This window comes from Neomonachus schauinslandi, chromosome 7 (assembly GCF_002201575.2).
Source record: "Neomonachus schauinslandi chromosome 7, ASM220157v2, whole genome shotgun sequence".
NCBI lineage: Eukaryota > Metazoa > Chordata > Mammalia > Carnivora > Phocidae > Neomonachus > Neomonachus schauinslandi.
Genome location: NC_058409.1, coordinates 7,568,702 through 7,588,869, shown reverse-complemented (window position 1 = coordinate 7,588,869; position 20,168 = coordinate 7,568,702). Strand labels below are relative to the sequence as shown.

General features: G+C 41.0%; 1 protein-coding gene across 1 annotated transcript in view; it reads left to right on the top strand.

Moving 5' to 3' along the window:
- The window catches only part of LOC110591178 (ubiquitin-conjugating enzyme E2 U-like), a 121,001-nt gene extending 102,729 nt beyond the window's left edge, over positions 1-18,272 (top strand). The window contains exon 4 of the mRNA XM_021702075.2: positions 17,700-18,272. Within this exon, the coding sequence (XP_021557750.2) occupies positions 17,700-18,272 (573 nt within the window). The remainder of the gene's footprint in view (positions 1-17,699) is intronic.
- Positions 18,273-20,168: the final 1,896 nt, after the last annotated feature.

Genomic DNA, 20,168 nt, shown 5'->3' with positions numbered 1-20,168 from the left:
CCCCTTGAGTTTATTGCTGTATGTGGTATAAGAAAGTGGTCCAGTTTTATTCTTTTGCATGTCACTGTCCAGTTTTCCCAATTCCATTTATTGAAGAGACTCTCCCTTTCTAACTGTATATCCTTGCCTCCTATGTTGTAAATTAATTGACCATATAAGCATGGGTTTATTTCTGGGCTATTCTGTTCTAGTGATCTATATGACTGTTTTTATGCCACTATCATATTGTTTTAATTACTATAGTTTTATAATAGAGTTTGGTATCAGGGAACATGAAGCCTCTAGCTTTGTTCTTTCTCAAGATTGATTTGGTTAATTAAGGATTTTTTTTGTGGTCCCATACAAATTGTAGAATTGTTTGACCTAGTTCTGTGAAAAATGCCATTGGAATTTTGATAGGGATTGAAATGAATCTGTAGATTGCTTTGGACAGTATGGACATTTAAACAATATTAATTCTTCCAATCCTTGAGCACAGAGTGTCTTTCCCTTTATTTGTGTCTTCAATTTCCTCTCACCAATGTCTTACAGTTTTCAGAATACAGGTGTTTCACCTCCTTGGTTAAATTTCTTCCTAGCTATTTTATTCTCTTTGATGCAATTGTAAATGGGATTGTCTTCTTAATTTTCCTTTCAGATAGTTTGTTGTTAGTATATAAAAACACAATAGATTTTTGTATATTGATTTTGTACCCTGAAACTTGACTGAATTCATTTATTAGTTCTAACAGTTTCTTGGCTGACCACATTCAAATTCCTATTTACAGCCATTCTGCAGATAAACAACAACAACAAAAAGCCTGTCTAGGATGCTAAAGGGTTCTCCAATTTTTGTACAAAATAACTTGCAGCCAAACAAATCTAACTAATAGAACTATTAGGATATTTTCTCTATCCCCTAGTTTTTTACTTCTTTGGAAAAGAAGTAAATTTCCAGGGATTTCTGTTTACAATAATAGGTAATCTAGGATGCTGCTACTCAGAGGTTGGTCTGTGGGCCAGAGCATTGGCATCATGTGAGAAATGCAGAATCTCAGGCCCCACCCCAGACTTAATGAAACAGAATCAGCATTTTAACAAGACTGCCAGGTGATGCATATGTACATTAAATTTAAGAAAAGTTCGTCTGAATCATTTTAAAACTCTTCCATGCAAAGCATCTAGGGGACCTTGATAACAAAACTCCACTTAAATGCATGCCCAAGGACACAAAAATAAAAGAAAACCCCCCAAAATGAAGAGGAACACCAAGAAATTTTTTTTCTCTTTTTCAATAGAAGCTAAAATGGTAAGTGGGAACGGAAGCTTATTGACACCAGGAAATGAAGGGTGAGGAGTGGTAACACAAGGATTTGCATATTAATAGCCATAAAGAGATGAGCTTTGGCCCAGGGAAGGTAGGAAGAGACTCTGCATCAAGCTGGGATCCTCAAAGGGATCCACTCTCAGGACAGATGGATTAGGAAGAGATCCTCCTGACCATCAGAACAAAAGGACAAACATATTGGTTGAAGTAACACACAGAACTTTAGGAGATGAACACCTTAATGCACAGGCAGAGCAGCAGATCTGAAATCTGAAGAGAAAACCAGTTAAGAGGAAGACAGAGGTGGGGAAATGATTAAGGATGAACCAGGATAAGTGGAGCGAGGCAAACCATGAACATGAGGTTACGGGGAAACAGAAGAGAGAATGAGAAGGTCTAACATGTATCTTTTAAGAGACTGGGAAGAGAGAACAGAGGAAATGGGAGAGAGGCAATATTGACAAAGATAATAGCTGTGATTTTTTTCACAACTGGTAAAAGACAAAGCCTGAGTTTCAGGAACCACAATAAGCCCAAGTAGAATTAATACCACTAAATCTACACATCAATCCTCATGGTGAAACCACAAGAAACCACAAAAAGTAACAAGGCCAGAGTAAAAACGATCAATTATTTATAGGGGAACACTAATTATACTGACAAAAGACTTCTTGATAGTAACAACAGAAGAAAATAATTCATTAACACCTTTAAGGTGCTGAGGGAAGAGAGCCATTATTCCAAAATTTTAAATGCAGCCAAACCATTATTAAAAAATGAGACATTTTCAGACAAATGAAACTGAAGAAGGAAAGCTCTCCCTGTTCTTCCTTATTGACAGTATAATAAAACTACCTCTCATAGCTTACTGAAATCAATAAAATTCTGTTCTCTAAACCTGTAGCCTAAAGAAGAAAAGAAGGGTATCTATGATTCTCTCCATCCATGCCCAGTATGATCATCTATGTGCTCCGTGTTGATGGGGGAAGCCTGCACAGGATTCTCTCTCTCCCGCTCCTTCTGTCCCTCCCCACTGTGCATTCTCTGTCAACAAATACCAATCAGCAGGACAGAAAGTGTTTAGATCAACTTCTCCAAAAAAAAAAAAAAACCCCTAAAATTTCAAAACTCCAAGTCAGTTCTCTCCCCACTGTCCACTCAACACCCACACCAAAAAGTCACAACTCTTCTGGCCACACATTTCAGCAGATGAGAACTCACCAAGACTCCTATGAGTCTGGAATTTCTAACCTCTTGGTACCATCTCCAGCAGCCTTAGTTCTTCTTTCTAAATACCTCAGCACTTTCTTGGTGTTTCCAATTCCCACTCTCTTACTTCCAACAGAGAAGGAAAAGATGATTTATCATCTTTCCTTTAATGACCACAAGAAATATTGAATTCTTCTGGCCCAAAAGAACATTTTCCACAGGGCATCATCTTAAATCTTAATTACAAGTTTATGTATTATTCAGGCAATGCTAGAAACTTAGCTTCGGGTCAGCATTATACCATCAGTCTTCATTGACTCTCGTTAGTCTTTCTCCCCTCACTTCCAAATGATGGTCATTCCAGTCCTGTTGCTTCTTTAATTACCCTTCAGTTAGAATCCGCTTTTCCCTAGAGGGCCCGACTTTCTCTGTCAGAATGCCCACCACTTCTCCAACTGAAGGACTTGACTCTCTGCTAGGCTCCTTGCTGGCAAGTGTTAGGGATGCAAACAGGCTATTTTCCACCCCCTAGAAATCCAGCAGAAGTGATTTCTCATAGAAAAGGATTATCAGGTTAATACAAAGATTGTTCTCTTCTTGTACACATGCACACACACGCATACACATACACCCATACCATGCAGATACATACACCCACACACACATCCTTGCCCAGAGATGAAAATAAGGCCAGATGATTCTTCAGCAGTTGCTCAGAGATGCTACTGAGTTAATCAAAAAACTTATGATTTGAATAAGAATAGCTATTACTTATCAAGTGCTGTGTGCAGGTCATCAGACTATATGCGTATGTCATTTAGCCCTGCTCCATGTATTGCTTCATTGTCTCCCACTTATGCTTCCAAAGTGCCCTCAGGCACTTCAGCCCCCACTTGCCGTGAGATTGTTGTGGATGAGTCTTTTTCTTCTTCCTGTGTATGCCGAGGTGTGATGAACAAATTCCCCGTGCCGTTGCACTCTCTCAGGGAGTCCTAAAATTACAAGAGTTCAGTTTGACATTAATGCCACTCCTCACAGGACACAAAAAGGTCAATCTAACAGCCACCACGATTTCTATTGTTTCATTCTGTTGTGTTTTGCCTGACGCTGGGCCCATCAGGAGGACAAGAAAGAGCCCAAGACTTCTCAGCACAATCATGGGAAACCCATTGTTTCTAAAGCACGAAGCCAGAGCATGCAAACAAAAAAATATATACGTTATTTTCTTTTTTAGCTTTTTTTTAAGTTTTTATTTTAAGGGCACTTGGGTGGCTCCATCAGTTAAGCATCTGCCTTCGGCTCAGGTCATGATCTCGGAGTCCTGGGATCAAGTCCCGCATCGGGCTCTTTGCTCAGCGGGGAGTCTGATTCTCCCCCTGCCTGCCACTCCCCCTGCTTGTGCTCTCTCTCTCTCTCTTTGACAAATATATAAATAAAATCTTAAAAAAAAAAAAAAAGAATGGAACCACAACATTATCAAAGCTAAGACACCTGAAACAAAGTTTCTCATCGCTGGGAAGAAAAGCTGAATCCCAGAAGTCCTTACAGGAAAAGTCTACCTAGTGGAATCATGTCTGAGAATGAAGGTTGTCTCAAAGCCTCATTCAGAAGGGTGGCTAGAGCTGAGGACTCACTCCCTCAACAATGTCAGGGGCACATGGATCTGGAAATTCTCTTATGCTATTCTTCCCTCAAAGCCAGTTATGCCCCATGTCCAGGCAGGAAGCTGATCTTCTGCTAGGAAATTCTGGATGCCACCCTGATTTATGTGGGAAACACTGAAGCCCTACAGGGCAGTCATAGTAATAGCAGTCATCAAACGGATTCTCTACAAGGTGAGGATATTAGAAATTATGACTCCTGAACATTCCCATGATTTGCATCCAAATCAAACTGGTTGCCTATATTTTTGACATTTATTCACAGATAATTATTGATGGCAGGCATTCTGCCAGGTGCTTAGGACATGGTGGTGGAAAAGCCACAGTACCTGACCTCACAGGGCTTGCAGTCTGTTGGGGGACAGCGTACAAGAGCTGATGCCAACTAGCCAGCCACGTCCTGCCAAAGCTGAGACTTCTCATCTGGGCTAAACTGCAGGACAGAGAGGAACCAAGGTCTACTGCAACAAGGGTAAGTTGCACCTGGGCACTCAAGACACAAATAATATCCTACTTCTTTTTTTTTTAAGATTTTATTTATTTATTTGTCAGAGATGGGGGAGGGCAGGCTTCCTGCGGAGCAAGGAGCCCAATGCGGGACTCGATCCCAGGACCGTGGGATCATGACCTGAGCCGAAGGTAGACGCTTAACCGACTGAGCCACTCAGGCGTCCCCCTTTTTTTTTCCCTTAAATAATATCCTATTTCTTTGTTGTAAATATGTAGACATAATTCAATCATATTATACTCCAGGTCCAACCCACTATGATGAAAATGCACACCCTGAATATTTGACTTCATCTGGTGGCTCCGGAAAGGCTTCCCAGAGGAAGCGAATTTTAAGACTAGAGATAAAAGCCATTATATGATGGGTAGAAGGAGAATTATAGGCATCATCATGGTTAAATGACTTGGCTGAAAAAAGAACATGGGAAAAACTGAATATGGCTGGAATGCAGGAAGCGAGGGAGTAAGTCCACAAGACAGACCAGGCACAGAAAAGGGGTCCGGGGCCAAGTACGCAGGGCCTGAAGACCGTAACGGGGAGTTTGGACCTTATTCTGAGGAAGCAGGATATGATCACATTTTCATTTGAAGCAGATTACTCTGGCCACAGTGAGGACAACTGATTTTCACACGGTGACATTAAATACACGGATTCCACAGAAAGCTATTGTAGAAGAACAGGTGACAAGTACCGGTGACTTAGAATGGGGACTGTGAGAAAGAAGTGGATGGATCCCAGGGATATTTAGGAGGTGGTAATAATAATAGCTCATGGGCGTTAAGGAAGAGGGAGAGGCAAAGCCGACTCCCAGGTCTCTGGCACAAACTTCTTTTTTTTTTTTTATTAACATATAATGTATTATTTGTTTCAGGGGTACAGGTCTGTGATTCATCAGTCTTAAACAATTCACAGCATTCACCATAGCACATACCCTCCCCAATGTCCATCACCCAGCCACCCCATCCCTCCCACCCCCCTCCAGTCCAGCAACCCTCAATTTGTTTCCTGAGATTAAGAGTCTCTTATGGTTTGTCTCCCTCTCTGGTTTCATCTTATTTCACTTTGTCTTCTCTTCCCCTATGATCTTCTGTTTTGTTTCTTATATTCCACATATCAGTGAGATCGTATGATAATTGTCTTTCTCCGACTTATTTCGCTTAGGATAGTACCCTCTAGTTCCATCCATATTGTTGCAAATGGCAAGATCTCATTTTTTTGATGGCTGCATAATATTCCATTGTGTATATATACCACATCTTCTTTATCCATTCATCTGTCAATGGACATCTTGGCTCTTTCCATGATTTGGCTATTGTGGACACTGCTGCTATGAACACTGGGGTGCAGGTGCCCCTTTGGATCACTACATTTGTATCTTTGGGGTCAATTCCAGTTGTCTGGCACAAACTTCTGAGTGGGGGTTGCTAGTCATTTACTATAAGAGAAAGCACTAGAGGACCAGCAGTCTGGAGTTGATGATCATGAACTCCTGCAGGGGAATATTAAATCTGAATTGAGTGTGATACACCCAAGTGGAAAGTTCAAGCAGGCACAATACTTAGAAGAAAGCCCGGATAAGAAAGATTTTGGAAGTTATCAAGATAAAGCTAGCAAGAGAAGCCATGGAAACAGATGGCATCGCCCAGAAAGAGAATACAGAGTAAGGAGAGGAGAAGGACAAGAAAGGAGCTTGAATGAAGAGAGGAAACAGACAAAGCAAAGAAAATGGCGAAAGAAAAGCCAGAGAGGCAGGAAGAGAGCCCAGAGTCCTCCTGACCACATCAGCATGTGTTACTGAAACAAACCAAAAGGAATCCTATTCTATACCCATGTGAACTTAATGGTGAGAATATTGGGTGAGGTAGCAGAGGGGAGGAGAAGATGCCAGATGGAGCAGGTGGGGGCATATTTCAGGGTAGGATATGGCTCCCTCCACACACTGCCTCCTCCCTCCACGCCCCTGCATCCTGCCCCCACTCTCAACTAGTTCTGCTGACAGAGGGCATCTTGCTGGCTGCCCTTCTTTTTCTTGTGGCTGCACTCAGCCTACCTCTGTGTGGCTGACCCTCATTCCTCTGGGTCCAGGTGACCAAGAAGGGAATAGAAGTCCCAAGAAGTGAGAAGGGAAATGCCTGCAGCCTCCAGGAGAGAAGGTGGTGAAGTCTATATCTCTGAGCTCCTTCTAACTAACCACTCATCAGATTACCAGAATCTACACTTTGGGGGCACCTGCGTGGTTCAGTTGGTGAAGCGTCAGACTCTTGATTTTGGCTCAGGTCTTGATCTCGGGATCATGGGATTGAGCCCTGCAACAGGCTCCACACTCATCCAGGAGTCTACTTGAGATTCTCTCTCTCTCTCTCTCTCTCCCTCTGCCCCTTCCCTCTCTGGAAGGAAGGAAGGAAAGAAGGAAGGAAGGAAGGAAAAGCAAGCAAGAAAAGGAAGGAAGGAAAGAAGAAAAAGAAAGAAAGAAAGGAAAGAAGAAAGAAAGAAAGAAAGAAAGAAAGAAAGAAAGAAAGAAAGAAAAAGAAAGAAAGGAGGGAAGGAAGGAAGAAAGAAAAAGAAAGAAAGGAGGGAAGGAAGGAAGAAAGAAAAAGAAAGAAAGAAAGAAAGTCTCTTTTGGTAAGATCCTTGGATGACTGGTGTGTATGTTCAAGTTTGAGGCACACTGATGTGTAGTAAGAGTCAGCAACCTTTGTAAAGAACCAGAGTAAATATTTTAAGTTTTGTGGGCCACATGGCCTCTGGGATGACTACCCAATGGAGCCGCTATAGATTAAAAGCAGACACAGACAATACATGACAAATGGGGTGGCGGCACTCCATTAAAGTTTATTTATGGATACTGAAATCTGAATTTCATATAATTTTTTCCATGTCACCAAAAAGTAATTCTATTCTAGGAGAATGTTAGAATTTTGTAGGTAGGAGTATTAGATGATTTCATAAAACCTAGGGAGTAAAAGAGACATACAATTTTAAAAATAAGATCCTGTGTGAAGACTGTGTTTATTCTACATGGAAATAAAGCCGCCAAGCTCAACATTAGTCATCATGCAGACAGAGTCCTATGCAGATGTAGCTTGGCCTCACATCTAAAAACTGAAGACCAAGAGCTTCTGTGAGTTGATTTCACATAAAAGTTTCATATTTTCTTAATTGCAAAAACAGTTGCCTCACTGAGGTGTCTCAGACACCTGCAAAGTTCTTGTAGGCATTTAAACCAAATATTTCCTTCTTAGGATTCATTTTGTGAGTTTTTTTTGTATCCTTGTTGGTTTACCATTCTCTCTCTAGACAGGTGGGTCAGAGGGTTGTGTGAAATGCTGGCTGTATCCATTAATTTAAATAAAGAATAACCTGTTCTTCATATGAAAAATAAAACCACCAAAATGTCTCTCTCACTAGAATAAATTAGGTCTTTTCCTTAATATTTGAACTGCTCTACCTTAAAACAGATTATTTTTTTTGTTAATCCATTTTCTTGGCATTTCACATGACATCTTCCTACTCTTCTTGGATTTCTTTTCATCATATCTTGCCAAAAGAATTAAAAAGTGAAAGCTGAAACTTTTCATTTCATTTTTAAAGTCATTTGATGAGAAGATGAAATGAAATTCCATCAACTGGCCAAAGTCCATCTCTTCCAAATACTTCACTGTACACATACCTAAGTCACACAAAAAATTTTAAAAATTAAAAAAAAAAAAAAAAAAAAAGATGTTCTATATAATACAAGGTGGTATAATTTAAGCAACCATGAAGAATCTGAAACTATTCAAAGCAAAAGTAAGTCAAAATCTGCAATCAAGACCCCCATTTCTTCATGACCCCCTCTTTTTTTTTTTTTTTAAAGATTTTATTTATTTATTTGAGACAGAGAGAATGAGAGACAGAGAGCATGAGAGGGAGGAAGGTCAGAGGGAGAAGCAGACTCCCTGCCGAGCAGGGAGCCCGATGCGGGACTTGATCCCGGGACTCCAGGATCATGACCTGAGCCGAAGGCAGTGGCTTAACCAACTGAGCCACCCAGGCGCCCCTGTGACCCCCTCTTTTTAAAAACAACCTGTTTATTTAATATCAGAAAATGAAAATTTTACACTTGGAACTATGAGCTATAAAACATTTAGTTCTTCGTTCAACTCTTTTTTTAAAGATTTTATTTATTTATTTGAGAGAGAGAGAGCAGGCACAAGGAGAGGGAGGGGCAGAAGGAGAGGAAGAAGCAGGTTCCCCACTGAGCAGAGAGCCCAATGGAGGACTCGATCCCAGGACCCCAAGATCATGACCTGAGCCAAAGGCAGACGTTTAACTGATGGAGCCACCCAGGTGCCCCTTCATTCAACTCTTAAAGAAGGAAGGATAAGGTGTCTTGATGGCTTCCATTTCTTTTCAGGTGTATAGAGACTTAATGATCATCATCTCCCCCAAAAGAGTGAGGAGTTGTTACCTACCTGTGGGACAGGAGACTCAAAAAGAAAGTTGGAAATGGGAGATGTCCTGTTTCTCTTCCCCTTAGATGCAGAAAGCCACAAAAGAACTGATCTTGAACCCACCTTGAAGGCAACAGAAAGCTGGATAATTAACAAAATCATGATTTGCCTTAAGCCCACTGGAGGGCTGAAGCAGCAAGGCAGACAGGTGAACTAAATTTCAGATGACCAGCCCCTAGGAGAGGCCAGATGCTTGAACTGCTTCACCTGTGGCAAAGCACAGCCTAAAGAGACAACCGCCTTAAAAGAGGGTTTAAACAGAAAATGGTACATGTTTAAGGAATTCTTCAAGGCCAAGTGTGGGCCAGAGGCACATTCACATCCCTGGTTGCTCCAGACACAAGAAGTCTGCACACCTTCACCCCACCTCCCAACCCCCACACCAGTGCACAGGCACATAAGGCCCTACCTACTTTCCCTTTGTGAAGAGAGACCTTTCTGGAAGCGGGAGTCAAGGACTGTGGGTCCTGGGGAAGGGGCAGGAAGTGTTCCCACCCACACAGCCTAGGCAAAGAGTCACTGCCTCTGGGCAGGGATAGAAGCCAACATCACTTGTGGAGGTGTAGAAAACCCTCCCTCTCTCCCCCATCCCAGGCAAAGATGAACTCCGAGGGCAGAGTCAGGCAGTCCCCCTCAAACCCACCACCAACCATGTACTAGCAACAAGGGCTAGCAATCTCCCACCAGGGCTGGGGTGTGGAGCAACAAGGCAACCCACCTGTCACTCATCTCAAGCAAAGGTCCAGTGCTGCTTCTGTGTTGACACAAAGCAGAGGTCAGCTACCACTCGGGGAAGAGCAGAGAACTCTCTCCTGCCCCAAATTCTCCGTAGATACTAGCCAGAGTCTGGCTGCCATTTGAGGGACAAGAATGCTGAAAAAGCCCTACTCTTGAGATCCATGTACCCAGGGTCTGGTTCAGTGAGCCTGGACCAAGAGAATGAAGAGCCCCCACTTCACCCCCATCTTTAGCTTCCCACCCAATAACCAACAACTGGCAGGATACAACATGAGAAAGATAAGAGCCATAGAGACAGACCCTGTATGCAGTCAGGGCTGCTTTAAGTTGCAGGTGAACTGGGAACACAGAAAAATCCACCAGCACCCTAGAATCCACATTAAGTACAAGGTAGCGGCAATCCGCCCCCCCCCCCCACACCGCCCAGAGGCATTAAAAGACTGTGATACATTAATAGTAATTATAGCAACAACAAAACCTACAATCAGCTTGAACCGAAGCTGCATTGGCTCAATCTTCTCTCATGAAACACTGAGAAGAGTCATGCCCATTTCTGGGCATAAATACTATCTACCTCAGGCTCTACTATTCTTTTTATACAAAATGTCCAGTATTCAATCAAAAGTGACAAGACACACAACAATAACAAGAATGTATATTGTGCTATTTTTGGATGTATTCTATATATGTCAGATAGGTCAAGTTGGAAGTGATTTTCTTTTATATTCTTACTGATTTTCTATCTAGTAATTCCATTAATTAGAGAGGACTATTGAAATCTCCGGCCATTATTGCTGAACTGTCAACTTCTCCTTTCTATTCTGTCCTGTTGCATCATGTATTTTGAGACTGTTGTGAAATATATAATCATTTATAAATGTTAGAGCTTCCTGATGCATTGAATCTTTTTTTTTTTTTAAGATTTTATTTATTTATTTGAGAGAGAGAGAATGAGAGACAGAGAGCATGAGAGGGAGGAGGGTCAGAGGGAGAAGCAGACTCCCTGCTCCGCGGGAAGCCTGCTTCTCCCTATCCCACTCCTGCTGCTTGTGTTCCCTCTCTCGCTGTCTCTCTCTCTGTCAAATAAATAAAAAAATCTTAAAAAAAAAAAAAAAAGAAATATTCCTCGTTTCCAGTAATAGTCTTTGTCAAAAAGTCTATTTTGTCTGAAATTTATATGATCACTCCAGCTCTCTTATGGCTACTTTCAGTAAGCTGTACCTTTTCTGTTCTTTTATTTTCAACCAATGTTTGTCTTTAAACAAATATGTATGTCTGATACACAGTGCATAGTGGGGTCTTGCTTTTTTATCCAGATGATCTCTGCCTTTTAACATAACTATCGATGTAGTTGAACTGATGTCTGACAATTCACCATTTGTTTTCTATATGTCTCTTGTTCTATTTATCCTATTCCTTTTTACTGCCTTCCTTTGCATAAATATATATTTTCTAGGATACTATTTTAATTCCTCTACTATTTCTTAAGCTTTTCTTAGTTTTGTTTTTTATTGTTGTTGTGGTTTTTTTTGGAGGGGGGGTTAGATAGTCATCTCAGAATTAATATGTACCATTAATTCATCACAATCTACTTCAGATTAATACTGACTTAACTTTTTTTTTTTTTTGACTAATCTCTACACCCAACGTGGGGCTTGAATTCACAAGCCCCAGATCAAGAGTCACATGCTTGGGGCACCTGGGTGGCACAGTTAGTTCAGCGTCCCACAGTTTCAGCTCAGGTCATGATCTCAGGGTCGTGAGATTAAGCCCTGCATCAGGCTCATCCTCAGTGTGGAGTCTGCTTAAGATTCGCTCTTCCTCTGCCCCTCCCTTCTGTTCACTCTCTCTCTCAAATAAATAAATAAGTAAATAAATCTTTAAAAAAAAAAAAAAGAGTTGCTTGCTCTACTGACTGAGCCAGGCAGGCACCGACCACAATACTGACTTAATTTTGATAAAACATAGCAAATTTCATCCAGTAAGCTCCATTTCCTCTCCCCATCTTTTATGGTACTACCATAAATATTAAATCTATTTATGTTATAAACCAAAATCAGTCTTACATTTGCTTTAAACAATGGTATGCTCTTTTTTTAAAGATTTATATTTATTCATCTGAGAAAGAGCACAAGCAGGGGACGGGCAGAGGGGGAGGGAGAAGAAGACTCCCCACTGAGCAGGGAGCCTGACACGGGGCTAGATCCCAGAACCCTGGGATCATGACCTGAGCTGAAGGCAGATGCTTAACCAACTAAGCCACCCAGGTGCCCCAACAATGGTACGTTTTTAAAGAAATTCAAAGAAAAGAGAAAAAATGTATACAGTCTTTTATATTGACCTACATTTTTATCACTTCCTGTGCTCTTCATTCCCTCTGGTGGATCTGAGTTGCTATCTACTGTCATTTCCTTTCATCCTGACGGACTTCCTTCAGTATTTCTCATAGGGCAGGTATACTCTCAGTGTTTATTAATTTGGGAAGTCTATTTCACTCTTGTTTTCTGAATAAATAGCTTTGTCGGGTAGAGAATTCTTGAACGACATTCTTTCTGCATTTTAACTTGTCATTCTACTGCCTTCTGGACGCCATTATATCCTGATAAGTCAGACACTCTCCACACCATTGTTTCTCTTTGACGATGAGTCATGTTTCTCTTGCTGCTTTCAAGACTTGCTCTTTAGGTCTTTCCACAGTTATACTGTGATAGGACTAGATGTGCTTCTCTTGGTGTTTATCCTTCATGGAGTTTTTTGAGCTTCTTGAATCTGCAGATTACAGGTTTTCATCAAATTTGGGGAAGTTTTAGATCACTGTTGCTTCAATTTTTTTGTTTGTTTGTTTGTTTGCCCCTTTCCCTCTCATCTCTCCATGACTCCTATCACAAATATTAGAGACTTATCCTGATATCATCCCACAGGTCTCTGAGGCTCTGTCCTTTAATCTCATTTCTTCCCTCTGTTCTCTGAATTGGGTAATTGCTATCTTCAGGGTCAGTTATTCTTTTATCTGCCATTTCAAATCTGTTGTTGAGCCTATCTGCTGAATTCTGCACTGGGTTATCTTACTTTTCAATGCCAGATTGCCTTTTGTTTTTATTATTTTTTTATAGTTTCCATTTCTCTTTTGCAATTTCTTACTTGCCTTCACTGCCAGTTTTTTCAAATAAATAAACCCAATTTCCTTTAATTTTATTGAACATATTTATAATAGATGCTTAGAGGTCTTTGAGTCTGTTTAGAATTAGTTTCTGTTGATTGCTTTTTTTTTTTCCCTGAATATTCATCACACTTTCCTGCTTCCTTGTATGTCTCATAATTTGGGATTGAAAACCGGATATTTTAGATAATATGTTGTAACAACTCTAATTCTGTCTCATTTTTCTGAGGATTTTTTTTTCCCTTTTCTTTGTAACTTGCCTGGACTTACACTATAAAATCTGTCTCCCCTGTGGTGGGCAGTCACTGATGTTTCTGGACAGATTTTTTAAATTTTTATTTGTGTCCTTTTTTACCATGGCGCCTTCATGGCTTCCCCTGTGTCTACAGAGCGTCATGGGTCAGTCAATACTTGGAGTAGAAGCTGAACTCAAACATCTTATGCCCAGAAAGCGTACAACCTCTCCTGATTGATAAGTCTGGGAATGTATTCAAATTTGCAATCAGTTAGGTCTTCCTTGGGATTTCTTCTCTTCTTAGTTCTCTCAGGTCTCCTTTGTGCATCTCTGTGGTTTTCCATTCAGCCAGGGAGATCTGAAGAGCTGAGCTCATTTCTATGATGTCTCTATTAAGTTGCTAACTGGCCTAACACTCACCCCAAGAACTGCAATGTCACATTAGTAAAGCAGATGATTTTTCCTGTTCCCAGCCACATTCATCACTGTTAGCCAACAAATCCACAGGTTTTCATCCCCACTTCCCACCTCAAATCAAGTACACCCTCTCTGGCCAGTAAAGCTACTGGTTTTCCCATCCAGCCCCACATTCTTGATTCCACTGTTGGGGTGTGGGGTGGAGTGGACAGAAGGGGGAGACAGCCTGATTTAGCAAAAAAAAAAAAAATACAGGATATCCAGTTAAATTTGAAATTCAGGGGCGCCTGGGTGATTCAGTCGGTAAAGCATCTGCCTTCAGGTCAGGTCATGATTTCTGGGTCCTGGGATCGAGCCCCGCGTCTGGCTCCCTGCTGAGCAGGGAGCCTGCTTCTCCCTCTCCCCTGCTTGTGCTCTCTCTCTCTCTCTCTCAAATAAATAAATAAAATTTTTTTAAATAAATAAATTTGAAATTAAAATAAATCATGAGTATTTTTTAGTATATATCCCATGCAATATTTTGGATATGCCTACGCTAAAAAATTAATTTTTGTTTATCTGAACTTCAAACTTAACTGGGCATCTTGTATTTTATCTGGCAACCCTAGGGAATGCAGGGAGCCTCAGACAAGAGGGCCACATAACCTGCTGTTCTTCCCTAAAACGCTCTCATTTTCAAGGATAAATTGTTCTCTGTTGCCTGCCTTTGGTCAATTTCGAGTGCCTCTCAATGATTATTTTTGACAGTTGTACCCAGTTTTGTACTTGCTTTTGCAGAGAGGAACTACCATCATCTTTATCCCACCATAATGGGAAGCTGACCTCCCTCAAATTATAAATATTAATATTTTCAGAAAATTTTAGTTGATCTCAGCTATGGCAAGAGACTAAAGGGAAAAAATGTCAGTTCTCTTCATAATTGGACCCCAGTTTATGGAAAGCATTCTCAGATCTTTACGAAATGGTCCACAGAGAAACTCCAAAGATGAAGTTACCTGTGGAGGGTGTCGGGTCTCTTGTACAGTTAATGCCAGTTTCCCCACAGTGAGGTGGTCCTTCTGGACTCTTTGCTGGTGGTGAAAACCACAATTTCCAAGTAGTGAATTCTCCACCAGCATGGGGCATCCAGGGAAGGTCTGAGCTTAGTAACGGTGGAGTACCCAGCAGTAAAGTAGGAGAGAGGCCAGCCCAAAGATGGTTCAGGGTGCAAAGACTGGCAAAAAGCAATGATTTGAGCTTCATTACTTATATTTTGTTTTCCCACTGAACAAGCAAACAAAGGATGCAAAAATACATGCGAGACCAAGGGATTTCGATACTGTGTATGGATACAGTTCTGCTGCACCTCCCTTGCTCTTCAAGAAAGTGCATCTGAGTTTTAGTATTTTCAGCAGCCTGTGTGAAACGAGGGACCCTCTCCTGAGATCCAGAGAAGCCAGCCACTGCAGATTTACCACCTCTTGTTTCATTGTAGGCCTGCGAGCTTGCATTGGAGGTAGGCAGGATACATCAGTATCAGTACCCACACACGTATTACTGTGCGTCAAGCAAGCTAATACCCAAGTTCAGGTTCAAAATGTACCACTGCATGACAGTAACATAACACAGCTGTTAGCACCGACAAAGCACTTTATACAACATAGCTATCACCACACTTGATTCCTTGCCAGGCCACTGGGCTGCCAGACATTTCCACGGAGCAGGCCTGGTGATGGCCCACCACAGAAAAAGACAGATTTTTTTTTTTTTAATTTTTTTTTTATTCTTATGTTAATCCCCATACATTACATCATTAGTTTTAGATGAAGTGTTCCATGATTCATTGTTTGTGCATAACACCCAGTGCTCCATGCAGAACGTGCCCTCCTCAGTACCCACCACCAGGCTAACCCATCCTCCCACCCCCCTCCCCTCTAGAACCCTGTTTGTTTCTCAGAGTCCATCGTCTCTCATGGTTCGTCTACCTCTCCGATTTCCCCCGCTTCATTCTTCCCCTCCCGCTACCTTCTTCTTCTTCTTCTTCTTTTTTTTTTTTTCTTAACATATATTGCGTTATTTGTTTCAGAGGTACAGATCTGAGATTCAACAGTCTTGCAAAATTCACAGCGCTTACCAGAGCACATACCCTCCCCAGTGTCTATCACCCAGTCACCCCATCCTTCCCACCCCACCCCCCACTCCAGCAACCCTCAGTTTGTTTCCTGAGATTAAGAATTCCTCATATCAGTGAGATCATATGATACATGTCTTTCTCTGTTTGACTTATTTCACTCAACATAATACCCTCCAGTTCCATCCACATCGTTGCAAATGGCAAGATCTCGTTCCTTTTGATGGCTGCATAATATTCCATTGTATATATATACCAGATCTTCTTTATCCATTCATCTGTTGATGGACATCTTGGCTCTTTCCACAGTTTGGCTATTGTGGACATTGCTGCTATAAACATCGGGGTGCACGTACCCCTTCGGATCCCTACTTTTGTATCTTTGGGGTAAATACCCAGTAGTGCAATTGCTGGATCATATGGTAGCTCTATTTTCAACTTTTTGAGGAACCTCCATACAGTTTTCCAGAGTGGCTGCACCAGCTTGCATTCCCACCAACAGTGTAGGAGGGTTCCCCTTTCTCCGCATCCCCGCCAACATCTGTCATTTCCTGACTTGTTAATTTTAGCCATTCTGACAGGTGTGAGGTGGTATCTCATTGAGGTTTTGATTTGGATTTCCCTGATGCCGAGCGATACTGAGCACTTTTTCATGTGTCTGTTGGCCATTTGGATGTCTTCTTTGGAAAAATGTCTTTTCATGTCTTCTGCCCATTTCTTGATTGGATTCTTTGTTCTTTCGGTGTTGAGTTTGATGAGTTCTTTATAGATTTTGGATACTAGCCCTTTATCTGATATGTCATTTGCAAATATCTTCTCCCATTCTGTTGGTTGTCTTTTGGTTTTGTTGACTGTTTCCTTTGCTTTGCAAAAGCTTTTTATCTTGATGAAGTCCCAATAGTTCATTTTTGCCCTTGCCTCCCTTGCCTTTGGCGATGTTTCTAGGAAGAAGTTGCTTCGGCTGAGGTCAAAGAGGTTGCTGCCTGTGTTCTCCTTTAGGATTTTGATGGACTCCTGTCTCACATTGAGGTCTTTCAACCATTTGGAGTCTATTTTTGTGTGTGGTGTAAGGAAATGGTCCAGTTTCATTCTTCTGCATGTGGCTATCCAATTTTCCCAACACCATTTGTTGAAGAGACTGTCTTTGTTCCATTGGACATTCTTTCCTGCTTTGTCAAAGATGAGTTGACCATAGAGTTGAGGGTCCATTTCTGGGCTCTCTATTCTGTTCCATTGATCTATGTGTCTGTTTTTGTGCCAGTACCATGCTGTCTTGATGATGACAGCTTTGTAATAGAGCTGGAAGTCCGGAATTGTGATGCCGCCGGCTTTGCTTTTCTTTTTCAACATTCCTCTGGCTATGCGGGGTCTTTTCTGGTTCCATACAAATTTTAGGATTATTTGTTCCATTTCTTTGAAAAAAGTGGATGGTATTTTGATGGGGATTGCATTGAATGTGTAGATTGCTCTAGGTAGCATTGACATCTTCACAATATTTGTTCTTCCAATCCATGAGCATGGAATGTTTTTCCATTTCTTTGTGGAAAAAGACAGATTTTTGAGGTCAAAACCAGGCTTCTGGGATGCCTGGGTGGCTCAGTCAGTTAAGCATCTGTCTTTGGCTCAGGTCATGATCCCAGAGTCCTGGGATCAAGCCCCATGTCAGGCTCTCTGCTCAGCAGGGGTCTGCTTCTCCCTCTCCCTCTCCCCCAGTGCCTCGTGCCCTCTCTCTCTCTCTCTGTCAAATAAATAAATAAATAACCAGGCTCTGCCACTCATCACTTGTGCAAAAGAGACATAAAAGGAAATGCAAAGCATAACCCAGGTCTTGAGGGCCTGTTCGAGGTTTTCTTAAAATTAAGCAACAGTTGAAGGAGAACAATTTTAAGGGTATTACTGCCTTTCCTGTAAGTGAAGATCTAATGGAATGGGGAGCCGATATTGAAGGTCTACAAAATACATTTTGGCATGGATTATTCTTCCAACTGAAAATAAACTTTACGTCACAATACAATTTTGTCCCTCCAGTTGTGAAATTCCTAACAATTCCTTTTCATCCAAGTGTAGACCAAAATACTGGTCGGGCTTGTATAGATATTTTGGATGACCCCGATAAGTGGAATACAAGCTATACCTTGAGCAGCATCTTACTTACCCTCCAGGTTATGCTTTCTAATCCAGTGCTAGAAAATCCAGTGAATTTGGAAGCAGCCCAAATGCTGATTAAAGATGAATCTCTGTACAAACAAGAAGTTCTAAGACTTTTCAACCAACCAACACAATTGAGAAATAACACCCCTGAGTTTCCTAAAGATCCAGATAAACTTATCAGATCAACTAAAGCAATATCATTTAATGATTACTACAAGACATGGTCCGGAATAGCAACATCAAAAGCCACAGAATACTATGGAAGTCCATGTAAGGTGGTCTAGCCTTATCTTTTGTCCTTTTGTATATATTAATCTCTTAATTATTCTCAACTCGTCTTGCTTTCCAAGACTAATTGACATATATTTATAATCAGAAGGCGATAAACTTCTCTGTTACCTCTATATATGAAACATTCAACAACTCTTAATTTAGTTCCTCTTTTGTATAGAGTCCTGGACTGAAGCCTCATTCAAAGTCAGAAAGAAAGATAGACAATTGGAGGAATAAAAGATGCCGTTCTCAAAAAAAAAAAAAAAAAATTAAGCAACAGTTTCATTCCTTAAGCAGTTCCCCATTTTGCCTCTGTGCACCTCCAACTCTTTCTCCCCCACATCACTCAGAGCAGAGTACTTTTAAAATCCCAGATCTGCTCATTTTGTGCTCTTAATGCATGGATCAGGTCTCTTAGATCCTTTGTGCCATGCTTAGCATACAGTTGGTAATAGGTAATAACATCTAATACAGACATACCTCATTTTATTACATCTTGCTTTATTGCACTTTGCAGATTTCGCAGTTTTTACAAATTGATGGTTTGTGGGCAACCTTGCATCGGGCAAGACTGTCAGCCCCGTTTTTCCAACAGCATGTGTTCACTCACTTCATGTCTGTGTCATATTTCATTGATTTTTGCAATATTTCAAACTTTTTCATTATGACTCTATTTGTCATGGGGATCCGGGATGAGGGATTACAACTCACTGAAAGTTCAGATGATGGTTAGCGTTTTTTAGCCATAAAGTGTTGTTGTTTTTTTTAATTAAGGTATGTACCTTGTGGGGGGTTTTGACACGTAATGTTATCTCGCACTTAATAGACTACAGTATAGTGTAAATACGACTTTCATATGCACTGGGAAACCAAAAAATTCACTTGACTCACTTTACTGTGATACTCACTTTATTTTGGCAGTCTGAAACCAAACCTGCAGTACCTCTGAGGTCTGCCTATACTTCATGAGCTCTCGGTATATGCCAAGCACTGCTCCAAACAGTTTAACATGCAAAACCACATTAAATTCTTAAAACAAGCCATTAAAAAATGGTATGAACTATTATCCCAATTTTCTGGATGAAAGAAGTGAGAAACAGTGAGTTAAGTATCTTGCCCAAAGGGAAGTAGCTGAGAAATGTGAAAGCTGGAATTCAAGCCAGGTGGATGCTAGATCCAGAGCCTACCCGCCGACCATGAGGTCCTACTGCCTTGCTTTAAATAAAAGAAGGAGCATGAAGAATGACTTTATAAAACAAACAGGTGCAATTCACTCAGATCAAAGCAGTGCTACATTTTATACAGTTGCCTTTTTAAAGGGGACGCTTCATTTCAACACCCCCAATGGAAAGAAAGTTTAATTTACTCTCCTAGATAATCGTAAAAAGATTAAAAGTAGATGCGCTAACTTGACATAAAGCTCCTGGGAACAATAAAATTCAAACCAAGATAAATTATCATTTCATTGCTACTACGTGTCATACGGACTTGCTAGTTAATATGCCCGGGGTGTGCCATTTCATTTATCCACCCCATGCCCTGCAGTTCAAATACCCAATCACAGCCATCGGCACTAATTTGCTGTTTGTATCAGGGCTTCTACTCTCAATCCATATACTAATAACTTCTGTTTTTACAATGCTTTGCAACGTAGCAATTACCTTCTTATACATCATCTCACTTAATCTTCACAACAGTCCTTTGAGACTGGCATTATAATTCTCATTTTTTTCACTCGCATCTAGTGACAAGCAGGGGGTTTAAGTAATTTTTTCAAGCTCACACAGCTTGTGAGTGGCAGACTACAGACTCCAGTCTCAACCCAAACTTCAAGTATAAGCCCTTACCTATCACACAAAACTAGACAAAAAGAGACACGGCTTTTACCAGGATATCAAATTCTATGA